Source organism: Sturnus vulgaris, chromosome 3 (genome assembly GCF_052056855.1).
Source record: "Sturnus vulgaris isolate bStuVul1 chromosome 3, bStuVul1.hap1, whole genome shotgun sequence".
Classification (NCBI taxonomy): domain Eukaryota; kingdom Metazoa; phylum Chordata; class Aves; order Passeriformes; family Sturnidae; genus Sturnus; species Sturnus vulgaris.
The window spans coordinates 20,129,920-20,150,848 of record NC_142245.1 but is presented as its reverse complement, the minus strand read 5'-3'; the positions used below and the strand labels follow the sequence as shown (position 1 = coordinate 20,150,848).

Here is a 20,929-nt window from a genome sequence, read left to right as displayed (position 1 = left end):
CCCTAACACCCTGGCATAAATCAGGGGCTGCCTACTCACTAATGACTCTGAGTGCAAGAGCGTGGTTGGGGGTTGCAGTGTTTTTCCATTTCCCTGTTGCCTGAGGGATTTTTCACATTGAAAAATCAATGCTAAAAAGCATTGATGACTGTGTACTTGAGATGGGGGAGGGGGAACCCCTCTGGTTTTTGGGAGTTTCTCTCGGAGGGACAGAGACACGGCAAGATTAGAAGCAGGTAAAAGGGGAGCAGGGTCAGCTGCTCTCTCTCACTCACTCTTGGCTTTGGAGGAGGAGGGTCACTGCTACCACCGCCATAGCCCAGCCAGGAGCCGCCTTCTTCTTCTGCTGCTGGACCTCGCAGCCCAGCCCCGCCAGGACGCCCTGCCATTCCAGCTTGCTGTTTCCGTGCAGCCTGCTGGAGCACCGGGACCGACCCCGCCCCAGGGTTGGTGAAGCAAATCCTCACTTTTCCATCCCTTCCCATTGGGACACAGCCTCCATCGCCACAGCGCCCCCTGCAGGCTTGGAGGAATCATCGCACCTGCCCTTCCCAACGTCAGCCACCAGCGCCCCTGCTGGATGTGACGGGAACTGCACCGAGGGGAAAGGGCCCGCGGCCGCCAGGGCTGAGCTGGGTTACTGCTCTGTTTGTTATTAATTCCATTGGTGGTGGTGGTTGTTTGCCTTGTTAGACATACTGGGAAAGAACTATTATTCCTACCCCCATATATTTGCCTGAGAGCCCCTAAATTTCAACATTAGACTAATTCAGAGGGAGGGGATTTACAGTCTCCATTTCAAGGAGGGACTCTGCTTTCCGTCACAGACACCTGTCTTTCAAACTGAGACAAGTGTCACTCACAGTAGGCGATGGCCATCACCTCGCTGCCTAGCAAGCAGACCACCTTAGAGCTGCCCAATCCTTGTGGAACAATCTTATTGTGCTGTCTTGGCAAAACTCTGCTACCCAAACAATTTCTCTGAGTTCTGCACAACCTTGGCCACAGACATCTCCTCACCTAAGCTAGGAAGATTTCCCAGCACATCAAACATCTTGAGGCATGTGAAACACCATTTCGCATGCCAAGAGGAGACTTCAGCCCCCTTCTGCGTGTGCCCAGGGTCCATAACCCCCCCTTGGGTAGCACAAGGGACAGAAGGCTCTCCCTGTGCCTGTCAACAAAAACCTCCAAGCAGAGACTCAACTCCCACCACCTCACGACTTATGGGGGCCTCCACAGTTCCTCTGTGGCCACCTTACACTGATCATGCTGCACATGCCTTCTTCACCCTCTCTACCAGAGATTTCACCAAATCTGCACCAAATGCCAAGACACCAAGACAGAGCCTCAAATCAACCCTCATCATTTACACAGAATCTGTGCATAGAATTGTAACGCTCCCCCTTTGGCTCCTTCCCGCTCTAACGATCCCAGGTGAACACACCAGTACCAGCTCTGAAGAATGAAGGCTCCAGCAGTACTGCCCTTGGGTCCTGTCTGGGCTGCCAAAGTGCTCAGGAAACTACCCTGTGTGACCATTCTGGAGCCACAGGTGGCTCCAATGAGCCAACAGTGCCTCCCTCATTTGATTCCCTACCACACCATTCTCACCCAGTCAGAGAGGGTATCCAAACCCATTCAACCTCAGACAGGATTCTCCCAGCAGACTCACAGATGTCATGTTCCATAAAGATGCACCAACTCCTGCTGCAGCACCCAGTGTCCATTCCAATCCCTGGCCGGTGCCACAGCTCCCTGTGCCCTCTGTCATGCAAAGTGTGGGCAGTTCACAGCCTCTGGTCCCGGGCTCCCACCAGCCACAGCTCAATCTGCAGCTGGCACTGCAGCTGCACACCCAGCTCCCTGCCCCAAATGCATTCCTCAGCACCTGCCTGCCCCGTGGACTGCACAGCCTCATCCTGCAAAGAACAGAGGCCTAAAGAAAGCAGCAGAGAGCCTTCTTACAAGGGCAGGTCCTAAAAGGACCAGGGGCAATGGCACTACAGTGACAGAGAGTAACTTCAGATGAGATATTTGGAAGGAATACTTGCCTGTGAGGCTGCTGAGATAATGGCATGGCTTACCCAGAGCAGCTCTGGATGCCTGTTTTTCATGTAGGCAGGGTCAGCACAGAAGACACAGACACCAACTTCCAGAAATAAATGTAATTCACTATAATTCAAAACTGAAAAGAATTGCAAGTGGATAAGTAAGCAGGACATCATTAGCAAATATTCAGAAAAAGATGGCAATGCAAGGCAATCCTTATTATAAAAGACTGCCTACAGTGATGAAGAAGGACATGTCACAAGTTACCCTAATCCTCTGCCATCATCCAAGTCCACCCATGAACTGGGGGGGAAAGCACTGTCACTCTGTTCAAGGGTAGCTTCTGAGCCAGGCTATGAGCAACCATCTCCAGTGCAAGCTATCCCGCCATGCCCAAGGCAAGGGGCTCAGAGCTAGATGGTCTCCATGGTGGGTCCCTTCCACCCCAAACCATTCCATGGCTCACTGATTCACTGTTCCCCCTCCCCCAGTGGGCCCCAGTTGCACAGACCCCCACGGAGCCCAGAACACGGAACCCAGTCCTCTGTGACATCAGCCCCGGCGCCGAGGGCACCACGGGCAGCGCAGCTGCTGCGGGCATTGCGGCTGTGGCTGTGCTGCTGCACGGAGCCCTCAGTGCTTGCAGCTGACACGTGCCTCTGGCAGCCATGGATGGGCTCGGCCTCCTCGTCCTGCTCACCGTGGCCGGGCTGGTGCACGGGACATGGGACAACTGCGGGTAAGTGGCCGCAGGCCCTGGGAGGGAGCCACGGCAACACTTGGGGCCTTCCCTGGAGGGGCCCGCCTGTCCCCCGTGGCCGGGCCACAGCTTCCCACCCGCCATGGGGAAGCCTCAGCTCCTTGCCAGCAGCCAGGTGCTGGCACGGACAGACGCACACGCCATGGGCTTCCCTGGCCTGCTGTGCGTGCAAGCCCTTGTGGGGAGGGCAGAGGGCTGAGCTTCAGCCTGAGCCACAGCAGGCCATGAAGCAACAAGGAAATCACTTTCTGCTTGCAGAGGAACCTGCGGGCTCCGAGCTGTGGTGCCTGACTACAACCTCATGAATTATTACTATGGCAATCTGGCTTATGACTACGGCTTGACACGCATCGTGGGAGGCTCAGATGCCTTGCCAGGGACCTGGCCCTGGATTGTCAGCATCCAGCACCCTTGGGTGCCAGACCTGGGACATTGGTGTGGAGGGTCTCTCATCAGCACGCAGTGGGTCCTCACAGCAGCTCACTGCTTCGACAAGATTGAGTAAGGAGGAGCAGGGAACGGGGACATCCCCACAACACCAGCAGGTGCCCTGTCAGCAGCAACACCTGCTATTCCCATCCCCTTCCCTCTCAGGCAGCCCAGCTGCCACACTGCTCAGGAGAAGCCTGGGCTTGTGTCAAGGCTTCCCAGCAGATCCCAGATTGGCATTTCCCCAGCCTAAAGTGTGCGAGGGCACTCACACCTGCCAGAACACGGCTCCCTCTCTGCCTTGCCAAGCAGAGCTCTGGCAACTGCTGGGCTGCTGTGGCACATGGGTCTGCCCGCTCTCAGCCCTCTCTCCATCTCCTTTCCAGTAATATCAGCATGATGTCCGTGGTGATTGGAGCCACCCAGTTGTCTCAGCCGGGCCCTGGGGCCACAGTGCGCAGTGTCAAGCAGGTGGTGCTACACCCATACTACAATCCTGATGACATGAGCTATGATATTGCCCTGATGGAATTGGACCAACCTGTCCAATGCAGCCCTAACATCCAGCTTGCCTGTGTGGCTCACCCCACTCTTAAAGTGTCAGAGCTGCAAAACTGCTGGGTGGCTGGCTGGGGTTCTACTGCTGCTAGAGGTGAGTTCCCAACAGTGACATCAGATCCAGCTCATCACACTGGGGAGAGGGTTTGGACTTCCTTACAGATGAGGCCTAAGCCAGGCTGCAGGATTTACACCTCTGCAGAGATGGACTTGGCCTGCTCCCCAAAGATAGGCAGCAGAGACACAGCACCTCAGTGACTCTGCAGAGGGAAAGCCAAACCCTAGGGAAGCAGATACCTCTCCCAAGTAAGGACAGGAGAATGGGCAATGTGATGCTCAGAATTTATTCCTTTCTCTGCTCACAGCTCAAGATTCAAGTGATCGCCTCCAGGAGGCCAGCGTCAAGCTCATCAATGTCCAGCTCTGCAACAGCAGTGACTGGTATGCAGGGGAAATCCACACCCACAACTTGTGTGCTGGCTACCCAGAGGGCAACATCGACACCTGCCAGGTAGGAGCATTCCATGAGCCACTCAGATCCCAGCAGCACCAGCAGCCCAGACAGCACCGTTTCAACACAGCCCAGGACCTGCTTTGCACAGCCACTCAGTCACCCTCCCTGCCCCAGCTCCCCACAACTGCTCTCGGGGCTTCCCACACACTCCCCATCCACACCTGCCTGCCCAGTGCTTCCCTTGTGCCAGAAAGCCCAGCTAGTGCTCTTGGCAGCTGAGAAATCCATGTGCCAAATGTCCATCCTCTGCACATCCAGGAGCCCTGTGCAGAGAGGACAGAGAGAGCCCTACCCTACAGGACCCCAAGCCATTCACAGCCAGGTTTCTGGAGGCTCCAACACCTGAAAATACCTCTGGCTGTGAGAGAGAAGGAGGCAGCCCCAGTGCTGGTGGTGGCCAACCAACACCACCTTAATGCTCTCTGCTCTGCTGCAGGGTGACAGCGGTGGTCCTCTCATGTGCCAGGACAACAACGCTGACTACTGGTGGGTTGTTGGAGTAACCAGCTGGGGAAAAGGCTGTGCCAGGGCGAGGCAGCCTGGAGTCTACACCTCAACTCGGTACTTCTATGACTGGATCCTGGCCTACACAGGCACATACACAGTTGGAAGGGATTCTCCAACATCACAAGGCTGGAGTCATTTTATGACCCCCCACCAAACAATTCAGAACCCATGGCCAGCACGACCCCCCGCTTATAACCCATGGCCAACACGACTCCCCACACCTAACCCATGGCCAACACAACCCCCCACTTATAACCCATGGCCAACACGACCCCCCACTCATATGCCATGGCCAACACGACCCCCCACTCATAAGCCATTGCCAACACGACCTCCCACTCTTACACCATGGACAACACGACCCCCCACTCTTCTGCCATGGACAACACGACCCCCCACTCTTACACCATGGACAACACGACCCCCCACTCTTCTGCCGTGGACAACAAGACCTCCCAGTCTTACACCATGGACAACACGACCTCCTGCTCATAAACCAGTGCCGACATCAATCCCCATTCAGAATCCATGGACGACAGCACTCCCCACTCATAAGCCAACACCATTGGGTGAGGTTAGCTCCTGCCCATTTCCACTCAACAAACTGGTAAACTTCTTTACAAAGGTGAAGAAACTCCTTCAACAGGATCTTGGACTGAACACAGTTTGAGAAGCAGAACAGACAGGATCCAGGGCACCTTGCAGGGCACAGCAACCATTTCCTGCTGGGGCAATGCCTTCTGATCCAAAAGCAGCCACAGTGTCAAAAGCCTGCTCTATCCTGCCCACACTCCTCTCTGTTGTGCAGGCAAACACTGGAGTTGACTAAGCTGCTGAAATAAAATTATCTATGCTCAAAGTGAATCAGCTTTTCAGTGCAATTCCAGCTCCTGGGCAAGACCCATGGGGCACAAAGGGACAAAGTGGATCCAAAGCCTGGTCAGAGAGGAGACTGCTCTGAGCCACCATGGGCTGGAGGAACCTGGTACATCAAGCCTAGGAAGAGGATAGGAAAATATTTTTGTTAAGGCTCCAGTATTTGTTGAAAACTCCTAGAAGGCATTACTGCCTCACTGTACTCAAGATAAATTCCTCCCGTAGTAACCATCTGTGAGAAGAGTGTTGCCTTTTTACAACACTGACTCTGCTCCCTTGCGTCATTTTCCCCTCTCCTCAGTGGCAAAATAGGCATTATGCTTTGCAGTGCAGATACTAGTGCTATTACTTGTATTTTTTCATTTATCTGGTCCAAGTTTCACATCTCACCAGTGGCCAAAATGTGCTTTATTCTCTAAAAATCCTAGCAGAAGAGGAAAAGTTAGGGGAGGGAGTTGAAAATCCCACACACAGAGTGCACCTTGAGCTGTGACATTCACAAACACAAGCAAACCTAAATTTCCATACCTCGTGGTTGTTTGGAGCTTGGGAAGCCGAAGGCTCTCATAGCCGAGCTGGTAGCAGCCAGCCCAAGCACCAGCTCTGGCTCTTTATCTCTCACCTGGAGAGCCCTTCCCACCCAGTACCGGCAGGGCTACCTCAGTTTCGCTTGGATCAGACCCCAACTCCAGACTCCTCCCTCCTCCAGGAAACGACCTCGGCTGCACTGCGCTGTCATTCTCAAAGTGAAGAATTTCTCCCTTGTATCTACTCTAAATTCACAGTTTCCATTTAAAACCATTCCCCTATACATACAGAATCTACTAAGCCTAAACCAAGTAAACCAATACTGTTACACCCTTAATCAATAGCCTGCTGGAACACACTTGCTCTCAGTGAAAGTCACCCTTTGCATTATGCCCAGCACCAAAACACAAAGCCACTGGAGGTAAAGACAAAAAAATTATGCCATGTATTATTCATGCCATGGCACAAATTCCACCTGTCCTCCATCTCAAAAAGTGCCACAATCCAAAACACTTTCCTGCCCCCACACATTTAAAGCCCATGCCCATTCCCACACTGCTGCATCCCCCAGTAAACACTTCCAGCCTCCCCATCCAAATCACTTACAGCTCGCACAAGTGTAAATCAATCCATGCTAATTCTTCAATTAATTCAGTATTCTGCTCTCCAACATTCTAATCCCAGCTGACAGGAAAAGCAGGCACCCATTTGTACACTGAGATGGCAGAACAGCTGAATGCTTAATGACCTAAGTAGTTCAATTCACTGATGATTATTAAGTCCTAGAGAGGCTTCCAAAGTGAACTGTAGGCAGTTTGCCACCACACAAGTTGAATGTGAGACATGAGCTTTATTTTAGAATTAGTGGGAAAACTTGCTAATGTTTGATTTTCTTCAAGGGAAATACACAGTTTCAACAGACTCTAAAAATGCTTTGTCAAAAAGTCTTACTAGTCATGCCTTACTCAGCTAACACTTAGCCCAAATTGAGTCTATTCCCTGGAGTTCTTCCAGCTACCCACATGGCTGCTCTGCCAAACTGCCCTGTCTTGAGCCTGATATTTTCAAATCTGGTTCTTCTAATATTCCAGTCATCTGAGTGCAATGAAACCTTCAAAGACTGGCTTGTCACCTGTGCTCAGAAATGCGTTGCAGCTTTTCATCCTCAACCCTACAAAACAACCCTCTTGCTCAATGAGAATATTTACCAAGAATTCATATATATATAAAACGTGGAACTAAGCTGATTTTTGTACTATGAACCAAAACTTCACTGATGTTTCAAAAATCTCCACATCAGCTCCACTTTATGACAACCTTGAGAGCATTTGATGAGTATATTGTTGACATTTAGAAAGCAAGGCAGAGTTTTGTGATTGCCAATTACAAGGTTACATTGCACCCCTAGTTCTGCCAGGGTCTAACCTACAATAAAAAAAAAGAAAAACAGTAACCCAACAAAAACTCTCAACTATGGGGAAACCCTGTGGTGATGTATTTTGAGGTGGTCTGTGGGTTCTTTGGGTCATTGGAGTCAACTGCCTGCCTAAGAGTACATTTGAAGCATATAACAACACTCCCCTGAAATTCATGGTCTGTCAGGTCTGATTGTTTACACTATCCACATAATTGCATAAATTGCTTTCACTTCCTGTTCACTATATACAGCTCAAAACAATCAAATTACAGAGTTTGGGCATCATTAACCCATATAACCTATTCCTTAGTGCAAACATGTCATTACATTAATTAACATATTAATGCTGATTACTTAGAGCTTATATCATATAAGGGTAATTATTTCCAGAATGGTTTGGGTTGGAAGGAACTTTCAAGATCGTTTTCTTCCAACCCCTGACACAGGCAGGGGCACATTCACTAGACTAGGTCTTTCGGAGCTCCATCCAGCCTGGTCTTGAACACTTCCAGGCATGGAGCATCCACAACTTCTCTTGAAAAGCTGTTCCACCATCTCAAGACCCTCACAGGAAAGAATTTTTTCCTAATATCTCATCTAAAACTACTCTCTTCTAGTTTGTAACCATTCCCCCCTTGTCACTACATTCTCTTGGAAACGACTTCTCTCCATTCTTCTTGCAAGCTCCCTTCAGGTACTGGAAGGCCACTGAAGTTTGCAAAAATAGATTGTATAGAAGACAATTTTATAAGTCTTCAGCTAAGCAAGCAATATATTGTAAACTTTACTGGTTTTCATTTTACCTGTTCAAGACAGGACATAAGGCTTTAATTTCCCTGAATTTCAGTCCCAAACACAAAACCAAATTGTGACAATGTATTCTGTAAGAACTTGATCCAGTTCCTTCTGGTAAAAAGTCGCTACTAAACTTGCTCCTTTATTAACAGGACAGCAATATGCAGCAAAACAATTAAGTCTCCACAAGTGACAGAGGAACCTCTACAAAACCAATAACATGTTTTACCTGCAAGTCATGTTCTAATTAAAAGAATCACTGCAAGATGCCCCAGCCAGAGATGGAGGGAAGAGGTCACCTGTTATCTTGCCAGACTATAAGTCACTGCTGCCTGAACTCATATTGTTTTGCTCTCTGTGGCATGGAATATCCTCTAAAGGATTTCTATGAGAAGCTGAATTCAGCATAATGTCTATAAAAAAGGTTCCCGTGAAGTAAAGTTAAAACAGTCATGAGAATCCCTTTGTTTCCATGGCATCTTGGAAAAACCAACAGACTAGGAGAAGAAAAATCTCAACTCCCAAAAAAGCATCCTCTCTACAAAGATGAGTGGAGAACTCCAGCAGCATTACTCACTGGAGCTGCACTTTTACCAGTGTGTTGAAGTCAGAACTTGATGGAATATTTTGTAGTTCTTTGCAAAACAAGTATTTTTCCACAAACATTTTTCTCTAATGCAATAGCAGTTTAAATAAGTGATCTAAACATTTATCCTGTGATTAATACCCACAAAGATTCCATACATTTCGGTGACTCCATAATCACAAACAAGCCAAACTTCTTTAGCTCAGACATGACTTTGACCCAAACTAATATTGACTTTGCATATGACATCAAGGGAAGTTACAACTCTTGTCAGAGCTTCAAACATCTCTATTCTGAAGCATTTAATATTCAATGCATAAGAGTGGAATTCTTCATGCTACCCATAAGGGTAGAACTGCTCCACTCTTACTTAAAACCATGCTGACCTATCACTTTGATGTTGCTTTATAATTTCAGGAAACTCAAGGCTCTGTAATGATATCAAGTCACCACACAGCCTCAGGTGGATGACAAGGTCCAAGGTACTGTCTTTCTTTTCTGACCCCATAATTTTTACTTTTTCTATCTGTGCCGCCCAAGTACACATTTATTTTCATTGACAACTTATATTTTGTGAACATATAAGAAAGAACATTTCTGTGTTGGCCCCCAAATGAGACAGACACCCTCCAATGAGAGAGCACAAGAACGTATCTGGAGAACAGAAGCATTTTTGGATTATACGTGGGAACTTCCATATAGTTCCAAGAATGGATCTCTTCTACCAAAGCTTCATGGAGCAGCAGCAGGGACAAGCATGATTCATGAGTGGCATAACTTATCAGCACACACCTTCTGTGCAGCCACACACAGGGGAATGAAATTGCCACTGCCTGCCTGCCTAGTGCACAAACACCTTCTCACATCTCAAATCTGAAAGCAGAGATGTTTGAAAATAAAACATTTTAAATTCTCACTTGAAAAGAGCTGTTAACAATGTGGCTCAGACAAGAACCGTTCAAGAGGTCTGCCCTTGGCCAGGAACCCAGCTGGGTTGAGACAGGAATTTGCACCAGGTCAGGAAAATGGTGGGTTTTTTGGTTCACCTGGCGGAGCAGGCTCCACTGTTTGCTCAGGACACCCCAGCAAGCGGGAGGCACAGAGCAGCTGTGGGATGGAGGACCTGGGAAGAGAAGTACTGGAATTAGACATAGGAGATGCTGAAAGGAGATAGAGAACAAACCCAGAAAGAATCAGATTTTGGTATCATAGCTCCTGTCTACAGCCTCATCTTCCAGTGAGCCAAGCAAGGGGCTGCAATAAGAGTTGGGATCCAACAGTGGCATTAGGGTCAGCCAGATGTTTATACAAAAGCTGTCAGATTTATCCTTACGAAAGGTAATGCTTGGTCCAGCACGGGGTTACACTGTTGATCCTTCAGGAGAGCGTGGAGTGATACAACAGCAGGTCATGCAGGGAGGAGCTCGCTGCTGCCGCAGCCTGCCCTACAAAGGTTTGTCACAGTAACAGCAACAAGAAAATGTTCACTGCAAATTGTTTCTTCAAGGCAGCTACAGTTAACAGGCAGCTGAGACCTCCATCAGACACTGTCCAGGCATGTCCCACATTCCGTGCTCAGGCAGAGCACACCTCTGTGTTAGGGGGGCCAGCAAACTCCATGATGTTTTATGCCCTGCTCTTTAGAGTCACTATGAGCAATGACAGTAACTAGAGGCACACGAAGGACCAGAAGCAGGTAGTGCCTGCAATCAGAGCACAAATTTCGGCTTTTTTTTTCCTGGTTGGATATTGTTAGAATCTCTTGGAAATATTTTTGAAATCTCTTGAAAAATTAAAAAGTTGTTTCTATAACAAGACTTCATGCTTTTACCTTAAGGAAGAAATCACAACAAGTTTTTTCCCCCTCGATCATTCAGAAAGGACTTTATAAATAGTTATTTTTCTCTCTGAAGGAGATGATTACACATAATAAACCAATCTCATTATTTTGATGAAAAAAATCTAAATAAAACTGTTTTAAAGAGTTTTGCAGAAGTCACTGAATGAGCATTTTAGCGATGTTTACCACTCCTCATAACAATTACCTTAAAATCTTATTTCAGTGGAAAAAGTTTAGGAAAATACAGCTGTCTCTTTCATCGTTGGTGTTTGGTTCTTTTCCCCTAATATTGGACAATTTTTTCATTCGTTCCCTCCCTTAGGCTTCCCGTACTGCCGAGGAGGAACACCAGTTAATTTTCCAAGTCCCCACTAGAGGGATCATTTCCATAGGGCTCAGAGGCACAGAAGATAAACCTCTTCATCAGCATCCACATCCCTGTCACTCAAACCACAGCACGGGAGCCCCCATGTGCCTTGTGCTGTTGAGGGGTAGTTATGGTTCAGCTCAATTACCTGATGCGTATTTATTCGCTTGGCTTACGAGAGGAAATTATTCGACTGAGTCCTTCAAGGTATTTTACATCTGCAGGTAAAATTAACCTCAGAATAAAAGACTGGTACAAGCTGGCATTGGAGCACAGTTAGATGAGGTGGGATAAATAAATATATCTGCATCCCACTGAAATAAATGGAAGGCTTGAGTGAAAACTCACTGAATAAGCAGTAGCTCTTAATCTGGTAAATTTCCCAGTCTCCTTCAAGAAGTGTAAAACACAAAAATTAGTCTCATAGTCCCACAACGGGATAAAGCTTCTGCTGTCTGGAGATTGAAGTGTCCTTAAGGATCTTGTCCCCCTCTAGGTGCAGGCAGCACTGTGCCCTTGGAGCTCACAGCCTTTCTTGTACAGATGTCAGTGCCAGCAGCAGGCACGAAATCGTGGCGAGTCTCCTCTTGTTGCAGGGGTCTGTTAAGTTATCCCACCTAATAAACTCACGGGTGATTCAGCTTTCATTTGGGAGAAAAGAGGTTTCTAATGCTCCTGGTGGGGCACAAAACCAACTGAAAAAGCTGAAGTAATCACATCACAGAATTCTAGAATTGCTCAGCTTGGAAAAGACCTTTAAGATCATCAAGTTCAGCTGTAAACCTAACACTGACAGGTCCACCACTAAATCTTGTCCCTGAATGCCACATCTACATGTCCTGGAGGCTAAGGTATCCTTCCCCATTTGCTGTGACTATCCAGCCTTGCAGTGCTCACAACATACCCAAGCACGCAATACCTCAAGCTGCTGGCAAAGCGTGTATAGTCTCAAAACAATAACAAAAAATCTCTTAAAAATAAGATCAGTGAAAGTGACACAAGAACAAAAAGAACCTGAAGGCAGATAAAAATCCAACCCAAGAACAGGTTTTCTCTGCAAGGTATGAAATACCAGGCACTCTAAAACATCTACTAGCTACTTTGCTGTTGTTACTGATTTTTCAGTAGCTGTGCTCAGAAGCTTTGGTGAAAAGCAACTCTAAAATGAGACAAAAAAGACTAGTTGTAAGAACTGGTATTGACCCTGGAGCAAATGATTTCTTGTTTGTCCATACAGGGAGAGGTTGATCTCATTCAGGGCACTGAGGAACGACAAAAACAGGAAGTAGGAACGGGTCAAATGGATGTTGCCAGTGCCCCAGAGTTGATCTCTGGCCTAGGAAGACAAGATGAATCTGTGGGCAGAGATAGCCCAGAGATTGGTGCCTTCGCTCAAGGTGAGCACTGAATGGGCCTTGTTTGCAAAAAAACTGTGCATGGCAAGGGCGTGCAACCATTTATAGCATCCAGAGATTAAGAGAGTTCAGGGTATACAATCCATCTTTACATACAAAGAGCAAATTCTTGAAGGGCTGTTAACCACCTCATAAGTGAACTCAAATCGTAAGGTGAACTCAATGGCCAGCAGAAAAGGCTGATAGGGGAGTAGCAAACTCACCGATACCAAATTGCTCCAATAACTTGCACAAATGGGCTCCAGGATCTGCGTCATGAATCCGAATGGAACTGCTGTGTAGGCAGAGGGTTTGGCATGACGTCTTGCTGTTTGCTAGGAAATGGGCCATTCTGTCTCTGCTTTATCGGTCTTTTTCAACAACTCTTTTTTTTTTTTTTGTTTTGTTTTGTTTTGTTTTTGGGGGGGTTTTTTGTTTGCTTGTTTGTAAGAAAGGCTCTGCAGAATTGACTTCTAGCTGCAAAACCCTACACCACATCTCCTGACTACAGCAAAGTAATTTGCCATCTTTTCTCAGCATTTATCTACTCAAGTAAGGAATGTTTGCTGCAAGAGAAATCCCTTCCACTTCAGATTGGCCCTGATACTGTGCTGGATAAATTTAATACAGAGAGTGGTCTGGCAGTGGTCAAACGATGAGTCTCCATGGAAGACTCAGAAGCATTGGTTTGTCCTGCAATCAGAAGATGCATGTAACTTGTGTCCAGGACATTCTACTCCTTTCAGGGAAAAGAGGTCATATTTTATGACTGGCTAGTGATAGCTAATAACCTGTAAAGAAAATCAGATTATGTCCGTTGTAGAGGAGAAAGTGCAAAGGAAAATTCTTGCGTGTTCCAGTTATGAGAGTTATGGGGTTCAAACTCTTAATTATCCTGGGTGAACTTCTCTAATTTCCACGTCACTTCGTCTTATTAAAAATGTCTCAAATGTTATAATGTAGATATCCATGTCACAAGCATTGCTACCTTTGTAACCTGCATGCAGCAATGATAACTAATCTGCTATTTTCTAGAGCAGAAAAGAAACAAGGACTGTCATGAATATCAGGGAAGAAATGACTAAAAATTAATTTAAACACACTGCAAGAAAATATATTTGAAGCACCCATAATTAAATTAACTGGGTTTGGGGTGGGGGGGGTTGTCTGGTTTATTTTCTGACTTACAATTGTGTTTGGCCTTTGGAACAGCCAAGTTTTCTCCCAGCTTAGAGACAGGCAGCCCAAAAGCAGAGGAATATTCAGAAAAAGAATTCCAAAAAGTTTTTGGAGGAAGGGTTTTCAGATAAAAGAAAATGAGATCACCTTTAGCTAATATTTCTTATACCTCATCCTTAAATAATTGCCAGATTTGAAATACTTTTTTCTACTCTATCCTGGTTTCTAATACTTACACCTTCACTTTAGAGAGAGACAGGCACTGCTCTCTTCTCTGTGGTGACCAGTGACAGGACCTGAGGGAATGGACTGAAGTTGTGTCAGGGGAGGTTTGGGTTGGATATTAGATAAAGGTTCTTCACCCAGAGGCTGTTTGGGCACTGGAACAGGCTCCCCAGGGAAGTGGTCACAGCACCAACATGACAGAGCTCAAGAAGTGTTTGGATATTATCAGGAGCTTCTTTGTTCAGGGCAAGAACCTGGAAGATCCCTGTGGGCCTCTTCCTAGCCAAGATGTTCTGTGACTCTATGACTTGGAATGTTTTACCACTTTTACTGTGTAAAAGCTCTGACTTTCTCTGGAAGCTTGTTTTCCCAGTCTTCCCTGCAATGATCTTAGCTCCATCATCACTCTGTCCCATTAGTCTGCTGATCATTAGTATGCAGCAGTCCAATACAAAATGGCCTTCTTAAGGCTATTTACATCGCCCAGAGGTAAATCACATTTTAATCACATAATGCAGAAATGTAGCATGAAAATGCTTTAACTCCACACTTACCAGAGTTTAGTGGCAAACGAGCAGATATCTGAAAAAACCCTGTTACCTAAGGCAAAGAGGAAATGTGCTCTTTCAGGCAATCTTCTTTGAGACAGACATCTAATTTAAGAAAAACCACCTTAACTGATCAATCTATCATGATTTTCAGATCTGAAATTTGTTGTGTTCATCCCAGGTACTTGCAGCACGAGCTTTCCTCCAGTAAGTGCTATTTTAGCACCATCTGTTTTCAGCGTTGCCCACTAATAACCAGAATGGTTTATAAAATATATTAAGTTATCTTGTAGGCATCTGCTCGCTATGTGCTGTTTATGATGCTGCAAATGAACACTCTAAAGGATATTTTTTCTGCAGGAGAAATTTCAATAACTAGGTTTTTAAATTATATTTTAGGGGAAAGGGAAATTAGATCAGTACTATGCAGAGATCTTCCCTTACATACTTCTTTTAGCCTTGCTTCATATTTCACCTGAAGGATGGCCCTGGTTTATTCATTATAATTTCCTTGTATGAGGACTACTATGACACAATGTACCAGTCAGCCTAACACAACCAGCACCAATCTCCTCCCCTATGCTCTTCCATCTTGAAACATTTGGGTTTATTATTTTGGGATTGTTTGTACCGAGCACACATAAATGTTGCTGTTTTGGGAGGGGGGTCTTAGCACACATTAACCTGAACAAATTTAACAAATGCATCCCCTGCTATATTGACTTAAACGAAAGAATGAGTCAGGAGTCTATCAAGAGGTCACTCCCACGTCCAAAAAAACCATAAAGCTGCCTCCCAGCCCCTGAGACAGCAATGTGTGACTCCCTGTAGGGACCTAAATGAACTTGGATCTTCAACGGGCTGAATTAACCACTGTTAGCAAAGACCTGTGTAGCTGAAATACTACAGATGGCAATGTGACACAGGCGACAGTTTAGCCTTCAGCACCTCGAAAAAGGAGATGAAAATGAAGAGCAAGGAGGAAATACTCTGAGGCCGTGCCCGTCCTGGCAGAGGGACAGCAGCTAGCACAATTCCAGGTACCTCACAACCTGCTCCACGCTGCAGCTCCTCCTGGCAGCGCTGGAGGAACAGCAGTGGTACCAACAGCGCAGCCCTGCCAGTCTCACTCTGTACAGTTTGTGTGGAAGAGTAGAGAACCAAGGAGCAGCAATGAGGAGAGAAAATGCTGGTTTTAAACAAGTGCAGGGTGCTTTTTTGTAAAACATTAGTAGTTTAAAAACTGTGATTTCCTGAAGCCACTCTCATAGAGTGATTTTCCATAAAGCAGCTTTCTTCTGGCTTAGGAAGGCATGAATCTGTAACAAAATGGAGCTTCACTGGCAGCATGATTCATCTCACCTTTGACCACCGCTTTCTGTCTCTTCTATGAATCATTATTACAAATTATTACTGACTCAAGAACTAACCCTTTGTTGATACCAAAATTCCACGAGTCATCAAAAGTTTTAACTTTGACCATGATCCAGTGCCTAGTAAACTCAGTAGCATTTTTAATTTATTGCACTTCAGACTAAACTTGTTATGAGAATTCAAGATACCATGGCACAGACCCTACCTTGATTTATTCCAGCATGAACCAGGACAAATTCTATTTGCAACATCAACATGAAGCTGGAGCAAGTGAAAGATTTCAGTCAGTGCAATATTTATCAGGCTTGCATCTCTGGCTTATGTCAAGGCATAAAGAGCAACACTTAGAGCCAGGGTCTTACATAATGGCTCTGGAGATTATGCTGATCTTCAAGTCTAAAGGTGAACTCTGACTCAGCCCTGTTTCTTCCCACCATTTCGCATGAATTGTCATATGATTTCTCTGTTTTAGTGACATCTCACCTTCCCCTGAGGGATTTTGGGCATATATGGGGGATGGGGACAAGAGATAGCAGTCACCCTCCATTCTTCAGATATAAACCCAAAGTCTGAGCAGGCCACTTTTAATGTCTCTTAAGCAAGCACTGAACTGGACCCTGCTTAGTTGCATCAGGCCCAGACAGATGTACGTGCAGCCAAGGGCCTCACTAAGATGACAGCAATTTGCTCATTTGGATGTTTCCTGCTGAACAAAAGCTAAAGTGTGATTCAGTTTACATTAAAGGTACCTTATTCCATTCTGAGATCCAAGTGTCAAACTGCAGCTGTAGGGGAGGGCAGCTCATCAGGGTCATGCTTTTTAAGGATCATGCAAGACATGCCAGGGAATTACCATGTATGGTTTTCTTATTACTGAACAGCTTCTGATCCCTAGGCAATGTAATAGAAGAGGCTTTTCAAAATGCAGGTTAAATAGCTAATTACTTGCTTACTAAGAAACCCACCTAGTTTAAAATAAATGCTTAAGTTGTTCTGCATACAGCTTACAGAAATGAGATTTCAGACTGCACAGTGTGATAAGCAGATAAGAAACAAAGGAACTACTTCAGGCAGACAATAAAATTCCTGATAGCACAGACCTCTGCTCCCATACAACTCCAGTTCAGCACGATTTCCATAAAAGGTCGTTGCTTTTTATGTAGGACTTCATGAAATACTTCTTGGAAAGCATTAGTTGAATTGTATTGCCAGCCTAAGAGCTACAAAAGGATATTGGCCCTTGAGTGCCACAGGCCTGTCACCAAGGACCAAATAACTTCCTTTCTGAATCCACAGGTGAAGAAAAAGCTTGATATAGGCACCAGGACTGAGAGCCAGTCTGAATATTCCTTTCAGAGCTGTAGATTCATTAACTTCTTAGGCTCTTTATTAAAGTCTAAGCTATTTATAGAAACACAGAAATCAATGAGTCTGCTGATTAAAATAGATCTATATGCATAAATCCTGAGGTACTAAGTCGTAACTGGACTCAACATCACTAAATCTGAAGTCAAAGTGACCAAGAAACAACAGTAACACACGCTCCTGACACACCTTTCATCATAGCTAGCTTGGCTAACCACATCAAACACCACTAAAAGGCAAAACTCACATAAAAAATTCTCAAGTCAACCAGAAGTTTGAGAATTTGGTCTCAAATTAAACTCTTCAGACTCAGAAGCACCACCCATTTTATGTTTCTAGTACATCTGGCAAAACAGGGATCTGACCTTCATTCTCAGGTGCTCGCCTAATAAAGGAACAATTAGTAATATTTAGAGCAATAAACTTCAGTATATTTCTGTATAGATTAACTTTTCTAAGCATTTACCCCTTAGTGTGTGATCAAACAAGATTTCAGAGGGTTCCTTTACAATGCCCAGCTGGGCAAACAAAATTAAGCCTCATTAACATAGTCTTATTACTGAAAGCCCAAAGGAGAGGGGGGATCAAAAAGAAAATAATTGAGAGGGCAGAGCCATTGGTTCAGCCAGGAAAAAAAACAGCTGTGATGGGTGCCACAGTGGAAGTTCATGAGGTTCAGTCCCACAGTGCCCATGATCTCAGTGAAGGTGGAATCATCAGTCCTTCAAATCAGCTGAACTTCACTTTTAATTAACCACCAGTCTTTCAAATCAGTTGAACTTCATTTTTAATTAATCAGATTGAAAGGTTAAGTGCCTGGAATCTTTGCTCAGGATCTTTTTGATTATTTTCTTTAAATGTGTAATGGTAGTCAAGTTAGTCAGAACCGTTTAATCATTCATACAAGAAAAGTTGCTTATCTCAAGAGAAGTGCCCCTGTAATCAGTTTGTAAATACAGTTGTATCAACCTGGTATAGGATAACAGGTTCAAAGCTGTAAACCCTGGAAATCTTTTACCATATGAAAGGTTATTATGGGCATTAACTCATAATGTCTGCTTGTTATCATGATAGTGCCAGATCCCCAGGAGTCAAGAGGTTTATGCTAAAGCACATAGTGCTGAGTAAAGAGCACGTATAAACCTCTATTGTCACTGAACCCAAACACCCTCTTTTCTTCCCCGCCTCTAACAATAAATCAAGGACCAGACACATGTGAGTGCATTCTTCTAGACCTTGTGCTCACCTCAAGTGCTCTAAAATGCTCTCAGTGTCTGAGAAAAATGGTGCCTCAGAAGATGCTCTGGGTTTTTCTGAGCACTCCTGTTGGGAGCAGATGGACCAAAGTGCCAAAGGCAGGAATGGGCTGAGCACAGGTCAGCCCCGTGGCAGACCTACCTGGCTGCAGTCTAGCCAGCCTGGTCTCAAATAAGACAAAAAACATATTTTAAAAAGAGGTGGTTTTTCAGTGCTGTGGATGAGCAGGACCTCAAGGATGATCTTGAGGTTATCTGTGGTGTTTGCCAAAGGGAGAACACTCAGAAGTTGGAGGGAGCTTTGTCTTGGAGTCACTATGTGACCCTGAAGGAGAACTGTGGAAAACAGTCAAGTCAAACAAGCCAAACCCCTGATTTTACATGGTTCCTACAAAATTTTTGAAGGTTCACAAGGTATTTCCTTAAGCAGCAGTATTGTGGAGTATCTTTGTATTGATGCTCTTCTTCAAATTGCTTGAAATTAGTCACCATGACCTTTTCTTTTCATGTTAGTGGCGGTGGTGGTAGAAATGTTAAAAAACACTTCCACTTAGCCACAGTAACTAAGCTGAGTTTTCACAACTTCAAACTTTCTAACTTCTGGGTGGTTTTCAATAGAAAAGAGAAAATTGCCCAGCAATGTATATTCAATGTCCACATCTAGCTATATAATTGAGCAGCAGGTCTGTAAAGGGCAAGTTAGTTTTCAAGCTGGCTGCACTTTCAAGCCCTAGACCTGGTCACTTTGAATGACTCCCTTTTAGATAGGACCATGTGAAAGAGATCTCCATGCAGAAAAACAGCAAGTGCAAATTGGCCAGCAGCATGCTGGGGAGGGAGAGATTGGCGGCCCTGAACAGATGAACAAGGAAGAAAGGAGATTATGGGGCCCCTGGATGGCAAGGGAGAAAGAGCAAGCAGAAGGAAAATAATCAAAGGGATTGGAGGGGCCAAAGTTTGGAGTGCCCAGATAGAGGCAGGGTGGATCAGGGCCCAGCATGCTTGTGGAGGGGTGATAAGAGCTGGTCAGATTGTGGCTGTTGCCAGCCAAAAAAACATATTGTAGTAGTAACTACCCACTGAACAAAGCAAAAGGAGGACTTTTCCAAGGGGACTGGCTCTATTTGTCTCTCCATGCCCTCTTCTTTTCTCCCTCTGCACATCCCACTAACTTAAACACTGTCTTTGTGCTCCTCTCTACCCAGATCAACCACAGCAGGAAAAATCAGTGTGAATGTCAGGACAATGAAAGTCCACTTGTTATGCCTCTGCCCTTGACACAGGTTCAGTACCTAGCAGAAAGATGCCTCACACAGCTGGGATACACATGGCAGTATTCAATAATGGTACAGAAAATATACCAAATACACACAAACCCCTGATGCTAGGGTTTCTGCCAAGCAGACACAAAGGGCAACTGTGAAATCCTGACATAGTGAGTTGGTCCAGTTTCAGAATGATAAGCAGGAAGGAGACACCAGAGAGAAGATATCAGGGATAACCAGTAAACCATATTTTATGTCACTGTGACTAAAGCAAGATCTTGATTTGCTGAGACATGGTAATAAATATGGCTATATATGGTCAGTATCATGTGTGTGTGCATGCAAAAATAAATACTTGCATATATGTGAATGTGTCCTAAATATGAGTCATTTCTCCACTTCATCAGACCCACTGCTGCTGGCACTTGCTGTGGAAACAACCTCCATCCTACAAGAGACTCCGTACAACTGTTCCTTATGGATCCTTGTCCTGAAGCCACATTTGCCCAGAATGGTTTTTGCTTTGTGTGTCCCATACAAAGAGGGTTACCCTGACCCACACAGCACAGGCATGGGGTTGGACAGAGATGCTGGATTCAAAGAAGGCACAGGCACGCTGCCGAGCTCTTTGGCCAAGTGAACAACTGCTTTGAAAGAGGTCTGTGAGCCAGGCTCTTCTTTGTTCCCCTCAGCCTCCCATTGCTGCTGCTTCACATGATTATTCTTTGGCCAGAACACAAAGTCCTTGGAGACACAGTGTTTGTCTTTCAGAAAGAAACTTAACGTAAGTGTGAGTTGGGGGTTGCAAATATACAATAATTTGCAGAAGCCTTTGACATCTGCCGGAAATAATATGCACATACATATACAGGAACCTGCAGGAGCAGGGAGTGATTTCCTTGCTGGTCCATGGTCCCCGGAGACCCCCACTGTAGCCAGAAAAATAAATTTTCACCCCCTTAAGGTGACAGCTGAGTCGTTGTGTAATCCCTCCTTGCTGTGCTGGCAGCCCAGTTCCCTGCCATGAGGAGAAGAGCAGAGCAGAGGGACAGATTTTCAGATGGTGAAAATAACCAGAACTTCCTTCTAACCAA

General features: G+C 45.6%; 1 protein-coding gene across 1 annotated transcript; it reads left to right on the top strand.

Moving 5' to 3' along the window:
* The first annotated feature begins 2,720 nt into the window (after positions 1 to 2,720).
* Positions 2,721 to 20,475, top strand: LOC106853546 (uncharacterized). Its single transcript, XM_088160717.1, has 7 exons — positions 2,721 to 2,791; positions 3,071 to 3,313; positions 3,628 to 3,893; positions 4,165 to 4,310; positions 4,750 to 5,484; positions 12,467 to 12,626; positions 20,243 to 20,475. The coding sequence occupies exons 1-7, from the start codon at positions 2,721 to 2,723 to the stop codon at positions 20,473 to 20,475; spliced, it is 1,854 nt and encodes a 617-aa protein (XP_088016843.1).
* Positions 20,476 to 20,929: the final 454 nt, after the last annotated feature.

Bases quoted from the DNA above. Each gene is read 5' to 3' on its own strand.
- LOC106853546 (XM_088160717.1), top strand. From the start codon at position 2,721: ATGGATGGGCTCGGCCTCCTCGTCCTGCTCACCGTGGCCGGGCTGGTG. The intron at 3,894-4,164 runs GTGAGTTCCCAA...CTCTGCTCACAG, and splicing joins GGGTTCTACTGCTGCTAGAG to CTCAAGATTCAAGTGATCGC. The intron at 12,627-20,242 runs GTGAGCACTGAA...CCACTTCATCAG, and splicing joins GATTGGTGCCTTCGCTCAAG to ACCCACTGCTGCTGGCACTT.